Source organism: Lipophrys pholis, assembly GCF_963383615.2.
Source record: "Lipophrys pholis genome assembly, chromosome: 7".
Taxonomy (NCBI): Eukaryota; Metazoa; Chordata; class Actinopteri; order Blenniiformes; family Blenniidae; genus Lipophrys; species Lipophrys pholis.
In genome coordinates this window covers 21598660-21616515 of record NC_137638.1, presented here as the reverse complement: position 1 = coordinate 21616515, position 17856 = coordinate 21598660, and the positions used below count along the sequence as shown (strand labels likewise).

Here is a 17856-nt window from a genome sequence, read left to right as displayed (position 1 = left end):
AACAATCTGTTATTTATCTTTGTTTTGTTGTTTTTATACCTATCTGTCTGGAACAGGAAGTGACCTCCATAATGGCATTGTGGGGTTTAGTCTTAATTCTTTGATGGGCCAAATTCTGGATGAGGATTCAGAGAACAGGACAACTGTGCTCTATCTCGAGAGACAAGAGAACAGGTAAGAAAGGTTAATCAACTCCCACAAAGATTTGGCTCCTCTTTGTGATTAATTTGTGTGCTTTAAAAAATAAAAAATAAAATCATTTCAGAGCCTTTGAGGATGTACAGGTCTTCTGGAGAGCAACATTCAGCAAAGCAACTCCGAGTCTCATCAGTAATGGAGTCAGCTTAACCACACAGCTTGTGCAGACATCAGGAACAACAATCTGCAGGAGAGGAGAGATCATTTGTGCGCTCACTCTCGAGGTTCAGGATGATGAGGTAGATTGGACAACAGCAATTTGTCACCTTTATAACCTTGAATTTTGCTTTGTGAAGCTATATTATAGGAGCACCAATTCAAACAATCACTCATTTACTTTGCTGTAGGACCCGGAGTTCCAGGCCTGGTTCTTTGTGGAAATTTATCGGGTGGGTGCTGGAGCTGCCATCAATGAGACCACCCGTTTTGCCAACATCACCCTGGCAGAGAGCGACAACCCACAAGGCCTTGTGTATTTCTCTGTGGGCCACAGACTGCCAATAGCCACTCTGATGACCACCAGGCTCAGTCTCCAGGTTTACAGACGCGCCAGCACTGCTTCATCCATGTCTGTACAGTATCGCACAGTGGTAAGACACAACCACAGGCTGTGTGTGAAGAAACACAGTTCATATTTAGTGTTCACACTCAAAACTGTCCTATGTGTTACTGTACATGTCAAGTATGTTTTTCATTCATTCTTGGTTTGGAAATGCCATGTAATTATGTGCATCTATAATGGGAAATCTAACGAATGCTTGCTAAATGTAAAGCTGCCCGTGTTGACTGTGGTTCTATCAAGTCTTCACATTGTCTACAGTTATGTCCCACATATGTACAGCTTGACCTAATTTTTTTTTTATTTCTATTAATGGAGTTCAAAGGGATTCAAGTTTCCCTCTCTCAGCACCTCTTTAATCTCACTGTCACCCTCCTTTCCTCTGAGGTATCATGTTAGGAGATATCTACACTCGGCTGAAGAGGCACACACATCTTTTGATATACAAGATGAAAGTAACTGTCCAGAGCACTCAATACCAATCAGAAATCTCCCAGAGACACATGGCTGGGTCATCTGCTTTCATCTCTCACGGCAGATGTGGTACAATAGCTCTGTGGCATAATAAAAGCTTTGGTCTCCATTTGGCTTACATTATGCTTGATCACAGATGCTACAAAAAACAATTGTATTCTTGTACCCTTGTATTATAAGGCACAATACATAAATATGGCTTCAAACCTTTTTGAAGCTCCCTGACATACTGCTTAAGCAATGCAAAGAGATTTCATCCCAAACAATGTCTTTTAATTGCCTCTAGGAGCTTCCCAGGGAAGATGTGGTGGGTCCCTCCATAATCTGGCCTGCGAAAGCCGGTATGGACTTTCCTAAACAGGAGGGTCTACTAACCTTCAATATGGGGCATCGTAATACGTCGCTGGACATCTACCTGACCCCTGACCTTGCCTCATCTTTTCCCACGCCGAAGCGCTTCCAGGTTGAACTATACAATCCCACAGGGGGCGCTACAGTGCACACTCAGTTTGGCCTCGCTAATGTGACTGTGGTGTCAAATGCAGCAAGTGAAGCTGTGTGGGTCTTACTGGATCAGTTACAACAGCCCCTTGACTCAAATATAATGAACCAGGTGCTGCACGGATTGATGAATAAAGTCACTGCACCTCTCACACGTGAGCAGATGATCGCCGTGTTTGAAGCTCTGGGGAAGGTAAGACGGCTGTTCACTCTGTCATTTGTTTTAAGTCTTTTTAAGTTTACAGAATGTGAATGGTTTATGAACAGTATTAATTTAAATGGTAATTTTCCTGACAAAAGCACAAGTCATTTTCTCTTAAAGGTCACATAAAAGGCATACTGCCTGGTTTGGCATCTATAACCTGGTGCAGATTGCATATGGTTAATCCTTAGAGTGCAGTGATTTCACTGACTGTGTGTCAAACAGCTTTGCGAAAGGGGAACACCTCCCCTCATGTGTGCTACTCCTCCACATCTGAGAAATAGTTTGTCACTGTAAAATATTTTGGTTGTCATTCAACAAAAGTGCTGCTGTTGCGACACTGTTCTGATGTCTGAAAACATACTGCACTCGCTTGGTCTGCAGACAGGCCGAGACAGCACTGCAATTTAATATGAAAGGGCATGTGGAGGACGGAGGAGAAATGAGTTGCACTGCTAGAGGATGCAGGGAGGCTTATTTATCACAAGCAAGTGAGAAGAAGATGAGGAGACATCGCAGAAAATGCTGTGTTAACTCACAATGGAACACTAACAAGACTGATGCTTGGTTTGAAGATGGCAGCTTGAAGAAGATAACTGTATTCAATCTTGCTTAGGGACTGGTCATATCTATATCAGAAGCTGTACATCCATGCATTGCTACTTATAAGTCTTTTCTACCCTGTCGTTTGTCCTGATCAAGGTGCTTGCGGAGGCAGAAAGAACACTATTGCAGGAGAGCAGCCGCAATTTGACCTATGACCTGTTGTGTGCCTTGGTCAATCCCAACCGAATCGACACTCGAGGCCTCAGTCACCTTGCTGAGATGGCTGAGCGATTTGCATTCTCCCTCCTCACTCAGAGCCAATGTGAAATGTGAGTGTTCGAAACCAATTCATTTCCAGGGTGAGCTTGGGGCCCTTTCAGGTTTTCTCCTTACCTTACAATGTATGTTACATCACACATGTTTGTGTGGGTCTGTGGTCTCTGCAGAAAAGGCACCGTCCTGGAGACATGTCCCTATATGACCATCTCTGCCTTCCAGTGGTACCCCACACAGATCAACGGGCATAAATTCAGGGGCCGTAATACAGACTTCTTCCAGCTCCCAGACGCCCTGCTGGCTGTACCAGCAGTCCCGACAGCAGACTGCAGGAACCTCAGCAGGATTCAGCTGACCGAGTTCAAAACTGAACACTGGTTTCTTAGCAATGATACAAACACTGCTCTCAATGGGAAGGTAGGAAAGTACAAGGATAGTTCAGCATATTAAACAACAACAGGCTTGTTTTAAACAGCAGGTGGCAGTGTTGACTTGATATATGCTGTCATTAATGTTTTAGTCACTGCAGTTAAATTATCCCCCTCTCTTGTCTCTGTTTGTACAAAGGTATTCTCAGTCACCCTCCAGGACAGAGGGTCACGACCTCTTGAAGATGGCAGTGAGGTGGTGTATCGTATCCACACCCCCGGACAGCAGGTTAAACCGGGCCAGTCTGTATGCCTTCTCTGGAACCAGACCACTGCAAGGTAATGCACCACAGACACATTTATTCTGACTGATGCACAACCAATCCCAGCAAATACACAAGCTTTATAATAACTCTCAAAAGCTTTGCATTTTGGTTGATTATTTCAGTGTAATTTAGTAATAGCAATGGGAGTTGTTTTTTTTTATTGTTTGTGTATGTCTAGAAAATACGAAAACCTTTTTTTTTTCTTCACAAACTCTAATTCATCTCAACTGAGTGAATTATTGTCTCACTCTGACACTATACAAATATTAATAACCATCCAAAGTTATCAACCCCTGCTAATCACGGTTTGTCCTTTTCCCATTTAATTGGGGCAATATTTTCCTTCCAGAAGGGCAAAAGTCCAAGTTCTTTCTGTCAGGACTCTGTTTGGCCATCTTTCTGTTCAATATCTGTGCATTCTGTCCACTGTCCTCCCTCTTGGATCGGGTCTGTTGAGGACATTCCTGGGGTGTGGAACAAGACTTGGCTGGAACACTCTGTTACAAGTTAGAAAAAAAAAAATAGCTGGCTTTTGTAAGCCAGCGCAGCTATTTGGACAACATAGACCAGGAAACAAAAGTGATTATTCCACTGATATCGAAAGAGAGCAAATAGTGAAGAGGAACACAGCTAAATACTAAATTCATATCTGATACCTGAACAACTTAGGACATGAAAAATAACACCAAAAAAAGGCCCAAAAACCAAAGAACAAGTAGTGCATGTTCATAGACATGAGAATAGGTCTCTCATATTTCTTATATACGTAAGCTGTGTTTATGTGAGTGTAACTCACTGTTGTTTTGTCTGGTCCTCTTGTGCCTTCTTCCCATCTCCTCCAGTTGGTCATCAGACGGTCAGTACTGCAGGGTTCTGAAGGAAAGTGGGAATTATGTTGATTGTGCATGCTCCCACTTGTCCATCTATGCAGCCCACGCTGAGTTTGCTTTGCTCGCATCCTACAACGACGCTTTCTATGCCTCAGGATTCATCTGTATCTCAGGTAAAAACGTACTTTCAACTGTTTTTCTGTTTAAGCTTTTAGTATGTTGCAACATTTCCACAATGTGATTTGCTCGTTTATTAATAATGTACCTGCCTCATGGTGAGAAAGTCTCCATTTCAAGTTCTGGCTCAGGAGCCCTTCTGTGTGGAGTTTGCATGTTCCTCTTTGACATCAATGAACTTTCTACTCGGGTTTCTCCCACATCCAGAAAACATGGATTTGACACTATTTGGTGAATAACTGATGTCAATCTGTCTGTGTGACTGTCTCTTTGTGTTTGCAATGTCATGACTGGTGACCTGTCCGTGGTGTAACCTGCTGGGATTGACTCCCTCGCTTCTCGACACTGAGTTGATGGATCACTAACACCTGTTGCAATGTCCTGCATGTGTCCATCCTCAGGTTTTGCCTTGGCCATCATATCCCACACGCTCTGCTCCCGATTCCCCATGTTTTCTGCCAAACTCCTCACTCACATGATGGTGGGCTGCCTTGGAACTCAGGTAATACCGTTGTTCTCATCTTATTGCATCAGTCTGTAGTACTTCATTGAGCTGATAATGCCTCATTGGTTCATTTGGCATTTTCAACAGTTTGCATGTACTTAACGTCTATAAAGACCTGAATGTAGATGGATAGAGGACCTTTGGGAATTGTTGCAGAGGCATTCATCTTTCTGTGCTTTATGGATCAGGGAATCCAATCCAGGAGGTGTGTGTGTGTGTGTGTGTGTGTGTGTGTGTGTGTGTGTGTGTGTGTGTGTGTGTGTGTGTGTGTGTGTGTGTGTGTGTGTGTGTGTGTGTGTGTGTGTGTGTGTGTGTGTGTGTGTGTGTGTGTGTGTGTGTGTGTGTGTGTGAGTTACATACATTAACCCAGCTGTAATGTGTGTGGTGCAATACACACTTTCACTTTTACACATGCAAGAGGTATGAGAGCAAGTATAGATAGATGGGCTTGGACAAAATGATCATTTGAGTGAGATTGAATACACTCACGCATAAACACATGTAGATATGCTAGATATGCTGCTGCCCGCTCTCACTAGCAGCGAGATATGTCACAAGTAATTTCTTGGAAATGTGCATAGACGTGGACACACGCCATCGAATGTCGTCGGTTGCGTAGCTTGCGGGCCGGCGCGTCCTGACAACGCAACCATGCCCCCCCGCACCCTCTCCCATTAAAAACGCAAGCTGTCACATAACCCATGAGCGAGGTAGATATGCGGCTACAGGTTCGTCTCTCTGCTGGTCCCCATCGTGTGTGTGTGTGTATGTGTGCGTGTGCGTGTGCGTGACTGAGTGCGGGACTGGTAATTTTCCACAGGTCCCCCCTCTCTTTGGTTGACAAACACGAGTCCTTTGTAAAACAGTCCTTGGGGGCTAGCCACCTTGGACTCAGCCTGTTTATGGCCCAGACAGAGCCCCTGAACCTGAAAGGGTTTTGGATGGAAATTTCCATCCTCTTCTCTTTCCTTGTTGATACTTTACTGTATATTGAAGCCTTCCTCCTTGCATGTGCACGCGTTGGAGATTGTACTATAGTTTAGAAAGTTCTGTGTTTGTCTGTCGCCTTCTAGTCAAGCGCGGCTTGTTTTATTTCCAGAGAGTTGAGTTCGAGACGTGAATGAATGAATGCGTTCTCAGATATTAAGACGTTTCCTCCAAGTGAGGGTCCAGTACTACTGTGCAAAATGCGCTGACTTAAAATAGGCGAATTGACGTCATTTGTCTTCTCTCAACTGTGCACTTTATCTTTCATCTGAAAAAGCTAACCAATGTTCTTTTTTTTCTTTTTTTTTTTCTTACAAAAGCCCTCGGGAACAAATTTGTTTGTGTAGTCTGTTTTTCTGTAACCTCTTTTCTCTTATCTATTTGTGTCCAGCACACAAACCTGCCTTAAGGTATTGAATTAGAACGTTACTACCATAATCCTCCTTAATGAGGTTATTGCACCAATTATTCAAACAGTTGGATGTTTTTATTGTTGGATGAATGAGAAGACACATTTTGTTACAGCTCGGCTGGTTTTTTATAATAAACACGCACAAGACGAGATGTTGAGTGAATTCAAATATATAAAACCGATAAGTTACATAATTAACCACATACTTTAGTCCCTCTTGTACTTCCTCTTTTCATTTTTTTTTTTTTCACCATTCTCTGCCAGGGAACTTCTTTTACACTCACTCATCCCTTGAAGTCTTCCAGTATCATAAGAAAGCATTTTAAAAAGGAAAAAAACTCTATACAGAGAGTGAGAGCAGTGATGAGTTTAAATATTGTGTGATCCTGCATGTTTTGTTGTCTCTGTGTGACAGTTTAGTTTGATTTTGATGCAACTTTCCTTTATAAGCGGGTTCAAAGTCTATGTTTGTTGTTGGTGGTGGTTTTATCTGTATCCATATCTGAGGCCTCACCCTCCTGCTGTGGCATTAAACAGTCACTCAAGTGTGTCGATACAAAATGTGATTATTTGGCCTTTCGGAATATGAAACACGTCTTGATCCTAGAGTTACAAGCTCATGTACGCATTTGGAAATGAGTTGGTTAATTTTTTTTATCAAAAGGAAGAGGATCTTGGATCTTTAGTGAAAAATATGTGATGATTGATATGTGATGATTGGTTCCTAGAATTGAGGATCTCAGGGTTGCTTTGGTTGCACCATTGATCACAAGTTTCGGATATAGCTCGAGCCACCTATGACGGAGTGGGCACTCCGTCCGTGGTAGCTGTAGTTAGTCACTGCCTGTGCCCTCTGTGCAGAGAAAATTAAAGCTTCCAGTTTGATTAATCTCTTTCTGCTGCAGCTACAGTCTAGCAGAAGGAAGTAGAATAAGGTCCCTGCTCCGTGTGAATGTTTGAGAGTTCAGAGGAGGTAAAAGAGAGAAATAATGTGGAGGCCTGTACATCAATTTACTGAGTTTTTAATTATTGTCTGAATGATCGGACATGTTCACACAAGTGTCACAGACCTGTGGGCCTCAGAATGGTACAAGTCGTTGTTAGATAATCATGAAAGGAGTCAAACTGGAGTGGGTACACGAGTAAGGACTGGAGATTGATTATCCAATATTGTGAATTCGTAAAGTTACAAGCAGACAGTACATTTATTGCATATATAAGGTCAAATTATAAACACATTGAAACTTTATTTAAGATGGCACATAAATAGATGTCATATGTTGGGTGTTGAAAAATAACTGTATTCATGCACCAACAGTTAGAAATAGAAGCTTGCTCAAGGGTGAAGCAGGGAATCAATCTTTTTTCAAGACATCTACAAGGCGACACAGTGCTGCTGGAAAGAGGGAGGAAGAAGTCAGACCTCCTACTGAGATTAAAATAAATGATTTGTCCAATACACTGCCTCGAGCAAGAGTGGTCTCATGCTTGATCGTTGTGGTTTTTTCGCATGCTGTGGGTGCACAGCAGCAGTTTGTTCTCACCTCAGCAGGGCAACTGAGGACTGAAATTTAAACATATGATACAGATCATGGATGCATATGATGGTTCATTCTGTGCATGTGAAACTTTTGGTTTCAGAGAACTTTACTTTCTGGTATGACTCGTTTGGAATTTATGTTTGTAGTTCTCTTGAGCAATCACGCAAAAAGACCACGTGAGGACAGCTTTTACAAGGCAGCATGACACTCAGCAGGACCAAAAACGACAGATAACAAAAGAGCACGTGAGCTCGAAGGGAACCAACAGCCATCATGCTCAACTGCTGCTGCAGTCACAAATTAGTAGTCGTGGGTTCATCTTGGGAATAGAGAGACGTTTTTTAAACATGACAATAGACCTCATCCATCCGTCCATCTTTGATACAATGTTATCCACCTCTGGGTCATGGGAGGTTGGAGCCAATCCCAGCAGAGTCAGAAACACACCTCGGGCAGGTCACCAGTGCATCACAGGGCAAACACTGAGAGACAATCAGTCCCACACATACAGTCACTTTAGAAATACATATTTCACCTGATATACATGGCTATACTGGGGGATAAAAGGACATATGGATAAAATCCAATTACCCACAGGGAGATCATGCACTGTCCCCACAGAAAGGCCCCCCATTACCGGAATCGATACACGAGTTCTTCTTTTGATTAGTTTCTCTCCGGAAAAAAAAAAAGTCCCACAGGAAAATGGGATTTGTTATGTTGGACGGATGCCATTGAAATTCCCTTGTTTATCTGCTCCAAGTAGCTCAAAGATTAACCTTTCCCATCAAGATTCATAAACATAACTTTGATTATACGAGCCCACTTCTTTTATTGCAAGATTTGAAGTTGATGACTCATTTCAGCACAGTGTTTGTGTAGTAAATACATTTGCCTCAGGTGGCCTTGTCCAAATAGCTTCCAATGTCAGAATAAAATCATCTTTCCAAACTTGGTTTTGACTGTGAGAAGTACACGAGGCACACACTGTGTGTGTGTGTGTGTGTGTGTGTGTGTGTGTGTGTGTGTGTGTGTGTGTGTGTGTGTGTGTGCGTGTGCGTGTGCGTGTGCGTGTGCGTGTGCGTGTGCGTGTGCGTGTGTGTGTGTGCGTGCGTGTGTGCTTGAAAACACATATTCAGGAAAGAAAAATCTAATCTTGATATCTACCACAAACAAAACAATTGACGTTCTCATCCATTGTGACTAAACGGCCATCCATGTGCCAGAAAGCCATTCCCACACACTCAGTGACGTTTTTGCCCCAGTGGTCTCACTGTTTTATTCCAGTCTTTGGGAGGTGTTTAGGCGACTCTTAGTTCTGGTTATAAAGGATTTCCTGTTAACTCTGGGACTGAGTCCAGCATTCAGAGGTTTGCTCCTTACCCCTTAAACATGTGCACATCGACACACACACACACACACACACACACACACACTCACATGAACTCTTCACTGACTTGTTTCCCTCTCGTACAACTCCCACGTCCCGCCATCATTTCCCGTCTCTGAGCAGACAGTGGAAGCCGTCTCATATCTATATTAAAAGTCCCCTACTGTTGTGTGTGTGTGTGTGAACATGGAGGAAGTTGCACGAATTGTGCAATCCAAGAATCCACCTTCCTCTTGCTTTCGGTACACTGTAAAATCAACACAAGTCGCTCTTAAAGTGAGTGACTCCGCTTTTCCTGAGGAAGTTTATCTGTTCCCATCATGACCCATCAGTCATTATAAGCAGAGGCGGCTTTTTTTTTTCTTTTTTAATGTGCGTGCATGTGTGTTTCTCTGACGTCGGAGAACTAATGAACAACAGAAATATTATAAAAAAAACACTAAATATTTCGGCAGTTCTAATTAAGCCAAATGGCCTTGACATGATTTGTGTTTCTAAAGTTTTGGGGTTTTTTTCTTTGTCAGTCGGAGCTAACAGTGCGCTAGTGTTACTCTGTGTGAGCATCCGTGTGGACAGTGGAGAAGTGAAGATGGCCTCTTGGGAGTTTCATATTACGCTCTTCTGGCTCGTCGAGCACCTTTAGCCCTGTGTTTTCCTCACTCCTCTCTATCGGATCAACCTTTTGTCGAGTCAGCAGTATCTTTCTCCTCCTTTTCGTTCACCATTGTGACCTTGTTTTTATTCAGCCTGCTTCTGAAAAATGAGGCAAAACTACACAAACTAAGAGGATACTGTGCTTTTTTTCTCCCCATGTTTTCTGTCCACTTGTTTTTCTGCTCATTTCAGTTTTTCATTTACTGAAACTTAATATTGTAAAATGATTGGTAATGTCCTTTCTCCTATTTTCGGTCCTTTTAATCATTCGGGGAGCTGTTAGTCTTTGCCAGGAGTGGTGACATTATGGGAAGATTTGTTCCCCCCCGCCTGTTGCTTTCCTCTCTCTGTATCTACGTGAAAGTGGCGTTGCACATGTATGACTCAGTAGTTTTTACAACTATTTTCAAATGCATTTCCCTTAGCTAGTTACAGACACTGTGACATCGACAGTAGTGTGACGTTAAGACTGACCTGGGGGAGTTTGCTGTGAAAACCTGCGTTGTTTGGGAACAAAATAAACCAAGCTAAAAGACATAGAGTTTTAATTTCTACTTCACATTAAGTCATCATTATCTGCTAATTGTTGCAAATTTGTACTTCTTGTAGTCTGTGGCTGGTTGAGTGTTTACTATTTATTGTGCACTTAATTCTACTCCGAACACTCACTTGTGTGGTGGATTTAGTCGGTAATCTTCACTGTCTTGACTGTTCGTGCCTTATTTATTCTTTTGTGGGGTTTGGCCTGATTATTTTCGTCAGTGTTGGTTTTTGTGGTCAGGATGAAATGCAGAACTGAAAAAGCCTGTGAAAGACACATCCTGAGCCTGAGTCCTCAGTGCCCTGCCATGTTCTCCATACCACTTGGCGTGTGTGTGTGTGTGTGTGTGTGTGTGCGTGTGCGTGTGCGTGTGCGTGTGCGTGTGCGTGTGCGTGTGCGCGTGCGCGTGTGCGTGTGCGCGTGCGTGTGCGTGTTCACTTGTTTCTTAAACATCTATTGTATCTTTGCACTGTTTTTAAATGATGTTAAGCACTTTGTATTATATTAATTGTATAAAAAAGTGCTATATAAATAAAGTTGATTGATTGATTGACTGAATACAAACTGAGGTGCAGTGAGAGTGCTAACCACTCCTTCCACTATACCATTGTGATGTAGTTGCACAGACTTTAGGGAAATATGAAAGAGGCTCACAATTTCAGTATTTTTAAATGTAAAGTTCAAACTAACCATTTAACTGTATTGTCTTTATATTTACATGCCTGATTGTATTTCCATTTACATTATCCTGTCCTCTTTTCTAAAAGTTTTACTTTCATTTTTGCTCAATTTCAATCATATTCTCTCTGAAAGTACAGTCTGCAGCCCCTGTGCAGTGCAGGGTTAGAAGTTTCACTACGGGTCCCATAGTGGTGACCTGTTTCTGTGACTATCTTGTTACAAAGCCACCTCTTTGATACCAATCCAAACTCCCCAACAGTTTAGTAAAACTAACATTCATGTGTTATGTATATATGGCATATATAATTAGTGAATACCAGTGAAAGTGCCATCTATATCTACACAGACCGCCAGGATAGTTGCGGCTCACAGATTTGCTTTCTAGTCACACAAGGAGTCATAAATAACAAGATGAACAAGATTCTTTATTATTAGAGGAGATGAGCCTCTTACAGCCAGTGGTGGGATTCAAAATCAACGTCTCAGTTGAGCACGGTTTTTATGCAGTAAGTTACGTGCTATGATGTTTTGATTGGTTACTGTAAAAGTCAAACCTGCTCGACCATTTTGAATTATGTAGCAGTAAATGTCACTTTGTCTTCACAGAGGTTTAAAAGTGTTACGCTTCCTTGTTTCATTGGAAGTGCAGTGCAAGTTTAAAGGACTTGCGGTGGTGATGCAGGCTGTAACCTAATGCTGGTCTCAATGTATTTCAATCAGTTTTTTGCAAAGGGTGTGTTGTCGTCATTACAGATGACAACAGAAACACTTGAACTTTCCTCTAGACAAATAGGAAGCCACAGTGGTTAATGCCCTTTGGCCAACTCTCCAATCAGCTTCCATTGTTTGCCTTGCACTAGTTGTGAGAAATACGATGGAAGACATCCATGATCAAATCATATGACTTGCAGACTTTGAGGCAAAAGGATATTTAACATGCACATGCTTTAACAAGTTTATCCACTTCTACTCTCATGCATGGGCATAACAAAGACAGAGTTGTTTTTCTCTTCTGCTCAGTCTTCCTTGTCAAATCTCCCTGTACCAACAGGCAACTTTTTACCTGATTCTGTGGAGTCATTGGGTTTGTCCTCTGGGACTTCAAACAAAACTGCTGACACACACTGAATGGTAAACAAAGTGGGTGCCTACAGTTGTCAAAGTCCCCAGTATCCTGTTCTATTTTTGGAGTTTGACAGCTTGTCTTGCCAAAGCTTCATGTGTAGAGTTGAGTGAACCTCGAGACATGTTTACCCTCAAACTGTTGAGGTCAGTGGTGTGTTGTCATCCTAGCCTGATGTTCACACAGGTTTTCTAGGTTACCCTGAACACTATGTTTCCATAAAAAAATGGATCAGAAGACATGACATACTCATGTTCCGCTTATTTGTATGTTATTGTTGTAATGAAATTGAAAAGTGCTTAAATCTATTTCCAGGCATGTCGGCTAACTTACTGCATGCGTGCGTTAGTACACGTAAACTGATATTTATTACTTTTGTGGTGAGGGAAATCTGTTTAAACATTCATATCATGAAGGGGGAAGCAAGTCTCCATGAATAAAAAAGGAACAACAGCATTTTCACACACGTTTTAAGGTTCGACGCAGGTAAGGGGTAGAATAAATGGCAAGAATTCGGGTTGGATTTAGCGTAAAAGTTTTAGTTTTGTAGACATTCTTATCATACTAACATGAAAAAGTAAATGCAGCGCTCTGTTCTCAGTTTAGACAAAATTAATTATTATTGTTTTATACATTTAACACAATTAAGTAGAAGAATAGAACAGTAAAAGGATAGTTTCATATACAACTGAGGTAGAAAATAAGTAGAAATGTTAAGGTTAGTCTAAGCCTGCAGGAAGACACGTGTGTGTGTGTGTGTGTGTGTGTGTGTGTGTGTGTGTGTGTGTGTGTGTGTGTGTGTGTGTGTGTGTGTGTGTGTGTGTGTGTGTGTGTGTGTGTGTGTGTGTGTGTGTGTGTGTGTGTGTGTGTGTGTGTGTGTGTGTGTGATGGATAGAGTTAGCTTTGTGATGCTATCTTAATAGCCTGAAATAGTAAATGAGAACTGCTGTACTTCCTCGGTGAATCAGGAAATGGCAAATGAAGGAAGGAAATTGCATGTGGTGTAATCGACATGCGCCGTATCTACAGTAAGGCCTTTTGTGCCTCCGTTATTGGCAAATTTGTTTTTGCTTTACAGCCTTTTCCTGTACACAAGTCGATGACTGGAGTTTAAGAAGAGGACAGCTGGCTCTCATCTGAGAGCTGGTAAATGTCTATTTTTTAGCAATGAAGCCACTGAACAACAACAACAACAACAAAACGCATGTGCAGTCTCACATACTACATACACATAATGCATTCACATTAATATTAAGCTAAAGATGCATGGGCACAAATAAGCATGCACCAAATGATCACATTATGGGCAAATACCATTGAAACGATCCTCACTACTTTCACACAGTATCACAAACAAAGGCCTATAGGTTCAGATTACAGTAACCTATAGGGGTCACTGTAGCTCCATAGCCAGAGCCAAAGTGCAACAGCAGAGTTGAATGAAATGCTTGAATAAATGATCACTCTGCACCCTGAGCTCTATTTCTTTTTATGGTAAATACATTAACTCAACAAAAAAGTGATGCACAGAAAGGCGAAAACTGAATAAAATCCTTTATTTTATTTGACTAGAGCTTAATTTAAACAACCTGTGTCATGCATAATCGCATCTGCCAGTCAAAATGTAATCTATTGGAAGAAATATATAAATATTTGAGTTTAGTTACAGTTGGTTTGAAGTCATAAAAGCTTTGTTCTAATTAAGTCTTGCTTTGCAGAGGTTGGTGAGAAAGTGACAAATGACAAAACAGCCGTAGCTTTGATTAAGGCTGAATCACACAATATGTCACCAAAACATGAGCTATAGTGGATGTATCGCAGCATGAAGACAGGAAAGAGTTTGTTTTTTTAACTCAAGCTGACTCTTTACAAATTGATTGGCCTTTTAGTAACTTATTGACAGGCACAGAGGGCCACTGTAGATCAGCCCGTTTGCACGGAGGGGATCTGTCCTGGATCAATGGACTGTTGAACAGAAGTGAATGAAGCTACTTTCACAGGTCAGAGCAGGTTTCTGTAGGTTGTGTGATCAATATGATTAGACATGCACATCCTCCTGATAACTGCAGGACCCTGAAAGATCTGGACATGACGCAGAAGGTCTTTGAGCGTGTTTCATGCTTGTGACCTAACTCACATGGCACTTTCATAATCATATCAGCATCCCTGTACATATGTGAGCAAGGTTTGTTATACATTAGGGATATGGGCCATCTCCCTATCTCTCTCGACTTTTGACTCTGTTGCACATAAAGGAAAGTAATCTCAGTTTAAAAAACAATAATAAAGCACTAGCTATGTATGTAATTTTCCAAGATATATTGTTTGCAATTCATCCATTCATCCAGAATGGCACAAAGCAAATGTGCTTTATGATGGCACACTGGCAGTGTGCCGCAATAGTCTATTTGCCTGTTATAACACTCCCACATCATGTGTGCAGCACACACAGATGTTTGTGGTGGAGCAAAGTAGACCCACTGAGTCTGTGTGTTCAGGGAGCTGACCTTGAACAGCTGGTTACAATGTTTTTATAGCTGTATGTATGCACATGTCTCATGGCTCGCGAGGAGCTTTCCGTCTGGTCCTCATGCTGATTCCTTCCAGATGTTGAGGAAGGAAATTCAAGAGGATTCTTGAAAGTCACCCTGTGGTGATCAAAAGAAGCTTTCAGTTTCCAGCCGCACCAACACTCTCTGACCACAGTCTGGGTAGGAGGAAGAACCGGCCTGCTGAAACTGGAGCTGAATGTGCTTCATGTGGGTGGTATCTCTAAGATTTCCTCTATGGAGGCGTTTGCCATATCAGTGGTTGCTGCATGAGTGTAGCATGAGCCTTAGCAGGAGCATTGCAGTATTACAGTAGTAGTTTTTATCTATGTACTCTCAGCATGTAAGAAATGTCTGTTGTGAACTACAGTAAAGCACTTCAATGAGACAATCCCACCAGACAAAAGAACTTGAAGAATAATTTAAGAGGATTTTGTGATTGTCTTCTGGCAAGTTTCTTCTTGACATACCAATCTGCCATCCCATTAAAGGGAGGTGAATAGCACTGATTGTCTTTTTATTGTGTCGTTGGGATATATTAGGCAGCAGGTGAACATTGTGTCCCTGAAGCTGAGGAGTAAGAAGCAGAAAAATAGATTTGACCGAGTTTGACTTGGGTTAAATTGTGACGGCGAGACGACTGCGTTGGAGCATTTCCAAACTCTTCGGCTACTGTGGTGTGTTCTCAGTCTCCAATGGTCAGTATCTATCGGAAGTGGGCCAAGCAAGTAACAGGGATGAACCGGCGATAGGAATCATGGGCAGCCAATCCTCACTCATGCATGTGGGGAGTAAAGGCCAGTGCTTGGTCTTCAGTCCAACAAAACTCATTGCTGTAGCTTAACTAGCCAGTCTAGTGACAGGAACTGCATGATTCGGTGAAGCCGCTTGGAAGTGAGGCAAGCACTTCGTCAAGACATATAAGCAGAAGTTAATATCACAGATTGTGTGTCGGGCTGCACAAGTTAAGAGTTTATATTATCTTATATTTTGTGTACTATTTTTTTGTACTATATTTTGCTAGGAGTCTAATTCTTTTTGCCATTTCTGTATTTAGTTAAGTGAAGGTGAATTACCTTTTTTTCTGTAACTCATCTTTGTTATCCTCTGTGTGCTGCTCCTCTTCTAATAAGCTGCTGGAACTCCAATTTCCCTGACGGAGTCATCCCAAGGGATTAATAAAGCAAAGTCTAAGTCTAAGTCAACTTGGGAACTCCTCACTATTTGGTATGTGTCCATGCTTTGGTGTTTGATTGGGGTTTTGGTGAACACAAATTCACATACCAGGCTTGGGATAAAAAACCTGTAAGAAGATTCAACTACACAAAGGAAAAGCTGGGGTGTCTCATTAATTTCAGAATTCTCTAGACTTTAAAAAACTCTGGTGACACTGTAAACATGTTGACACTGTTTGAGCTTGTTTTGGCTGCCTCTTCCTCTTTAAAGTGCTGACAGTCCCCTATCGCTGCATCACAGAAGATTACACCGAAACTCCGAAAGCCACCGGCTTTCCAGCTATCATTTATTCTAGAAATATAATACTTGTTCCCCTAGTAGTGGTGCGAGCCTTTTACACCGCCCCTCCCTCTCTCGCACAGGCAAACAGACGCGCTATTACACCGTCGTAGTGTGTAGTCACGTAAGGGAGTGTAGCTGCAGCGCTGCGGTTGTTTGGACGTAAAACACACCAGAGGGGTGTGGGTGTTTATTTGGCAACAGTTGGCTCAGCAAGAACACCTCAACCCAAGATTCAACCCAAAACACCTGTGAACTTTACGCTCAAACCTTATGCGACTGGACATATGAAAATAATACACTCTATTAGCACACACTTGATGTCAACCAGCCAGGTTAATATCATCAGAATATCCCCATCACGCTGAACCAAGTGTTTAACCGAATGTAGCAGCGAGCTACAGTTTCCATGTCAACTGAAGCGCACACTGCTGAGGCAGAGCTCGTGTATTTGTCTTCACGCATTCTTTTGATTGTTTCCAAATGTCTTGTCAGCAAAGCCACTCTTCATTCCCCTTCCCCTTCTTCTTCTTCTTCTATCACACTGGCCCACTAACCCAGCTATCAGCCATCTCCATGTGACCTGCTTCTTGCAGCTGCCTCTGTGCTGTGTGCTTCAGCACATAAACAACAGACATGCGTGAGCCAAGAGGCTGCAGCACGTGAGGGGACTGATGATCCCCGCGCAGACTGAATAGTGTGGGGGCTAAGGAGAAAATAGCAGCGAGTGGGACTGACACTGCTGCCAGTCACATTACACGTATACTGGAGCTTAAAGAGCTCTTGAATGTTGTTTGTTTGTGCAATGCAGGGCAACACACTGCAACTCATTTTTTGCCTGGGTGCTTTTAAGAAGAGATGTGATTCATAGTGATAAGAGGTAGAAAAGTTCTTTGATTAGAAGTGAAAACTTCAGTGAGAAAAAGATGAAGATTGTTGTGGAGTGTTCGCTTTATGTTTGTTTCTGTGCACCTTTTTTTTTTTGCTTAATATCTCTCTGAACAAAGGCATTAGAGGAAACACCCTGGGTGCAGGCTGCTGCTGGAGCCAGCTAGATCAGACCGGTAGCTGTTAGGGAGAAGGGGGAGGTGAAGGAGAATGGAGGAGGAGGAGGAGGAGGAGGAGGAGGCGGAGGAGGAGGGGCGGTAGGATGAGGGGTGGAGTGTAAGATGAAGATGGAATTGGGGGTGTAGAATGAAGAGAACAAGATGAGATGGTGGGGATATGAAGGAGATGTGGAGGTTAAGTGTTTACAGTTTGGATGGACAGTCTGGCAGGCAGACAGCTAAGATTTCACTTTCTCAGTGATGTAATGCATCAGTGTGATGCTATTTTTAGCTGTACGAGTACACTTAGCTTCAGCACACTGGGCAATCGATCAGCTGCGCTGGGAGGATGAGAGCTGAAAACACAACATAGATGCACCAGAATACTGTTTGTCTCAATGTGCAGTTTGTGGCAGCAGTATTTCTCCAATACGAGTACATTACAGTGTAATATT

At 42.3% G+C, this 17856-nt stretch overlaps 1 protein-coding gene across 1 annotated transcript in view; it reads left to right on the top strand.

Annotated features, from left to right (window-relative positions):
• The window catches only part of adgrv1 (adhesion G protein-coupled receptor V1), a gene marked incomplete at its 5' end in the record, with an annotated part of 98720 nt that overhangs the window by 43267 nt on the left and 37597 nt on the right, over positions 1 to 17856 (top strand). Inside the window, 9 exons of the mRNA XM_080468020.1 lie at positions 57 to 174; positions 266 to 437; positions 546 to 788; positions 1518 to 1925; positions 2637 to 2809; positions 2927 to 3173; positions 3324 to 3463; positions 4293 to 4453; positions 4859 to 4959. Of these exons, the coding sequence (XP_080324146.1) occupies positions 57 to 174; positions 266 to 437; positions 546 to 788; positions 1518 to 1925; positions 2637 to 2809; positions 2927 to 3173; positions 3324 to 3463; positions 4293 to 4453; positions 4859 to 4959 (1763 nt within the window). The remainder of the gene's footprint in view (positions 1 to 56; positions 175 to 265; positions 438 to 545; positions 789 to 1517; positions 1926 to 2636; positions 2810 to 2926; positions 3174 to 3323; positions 3464 to 4292; positions 4454 to 4858; positions 4960 to 17856) is intronic.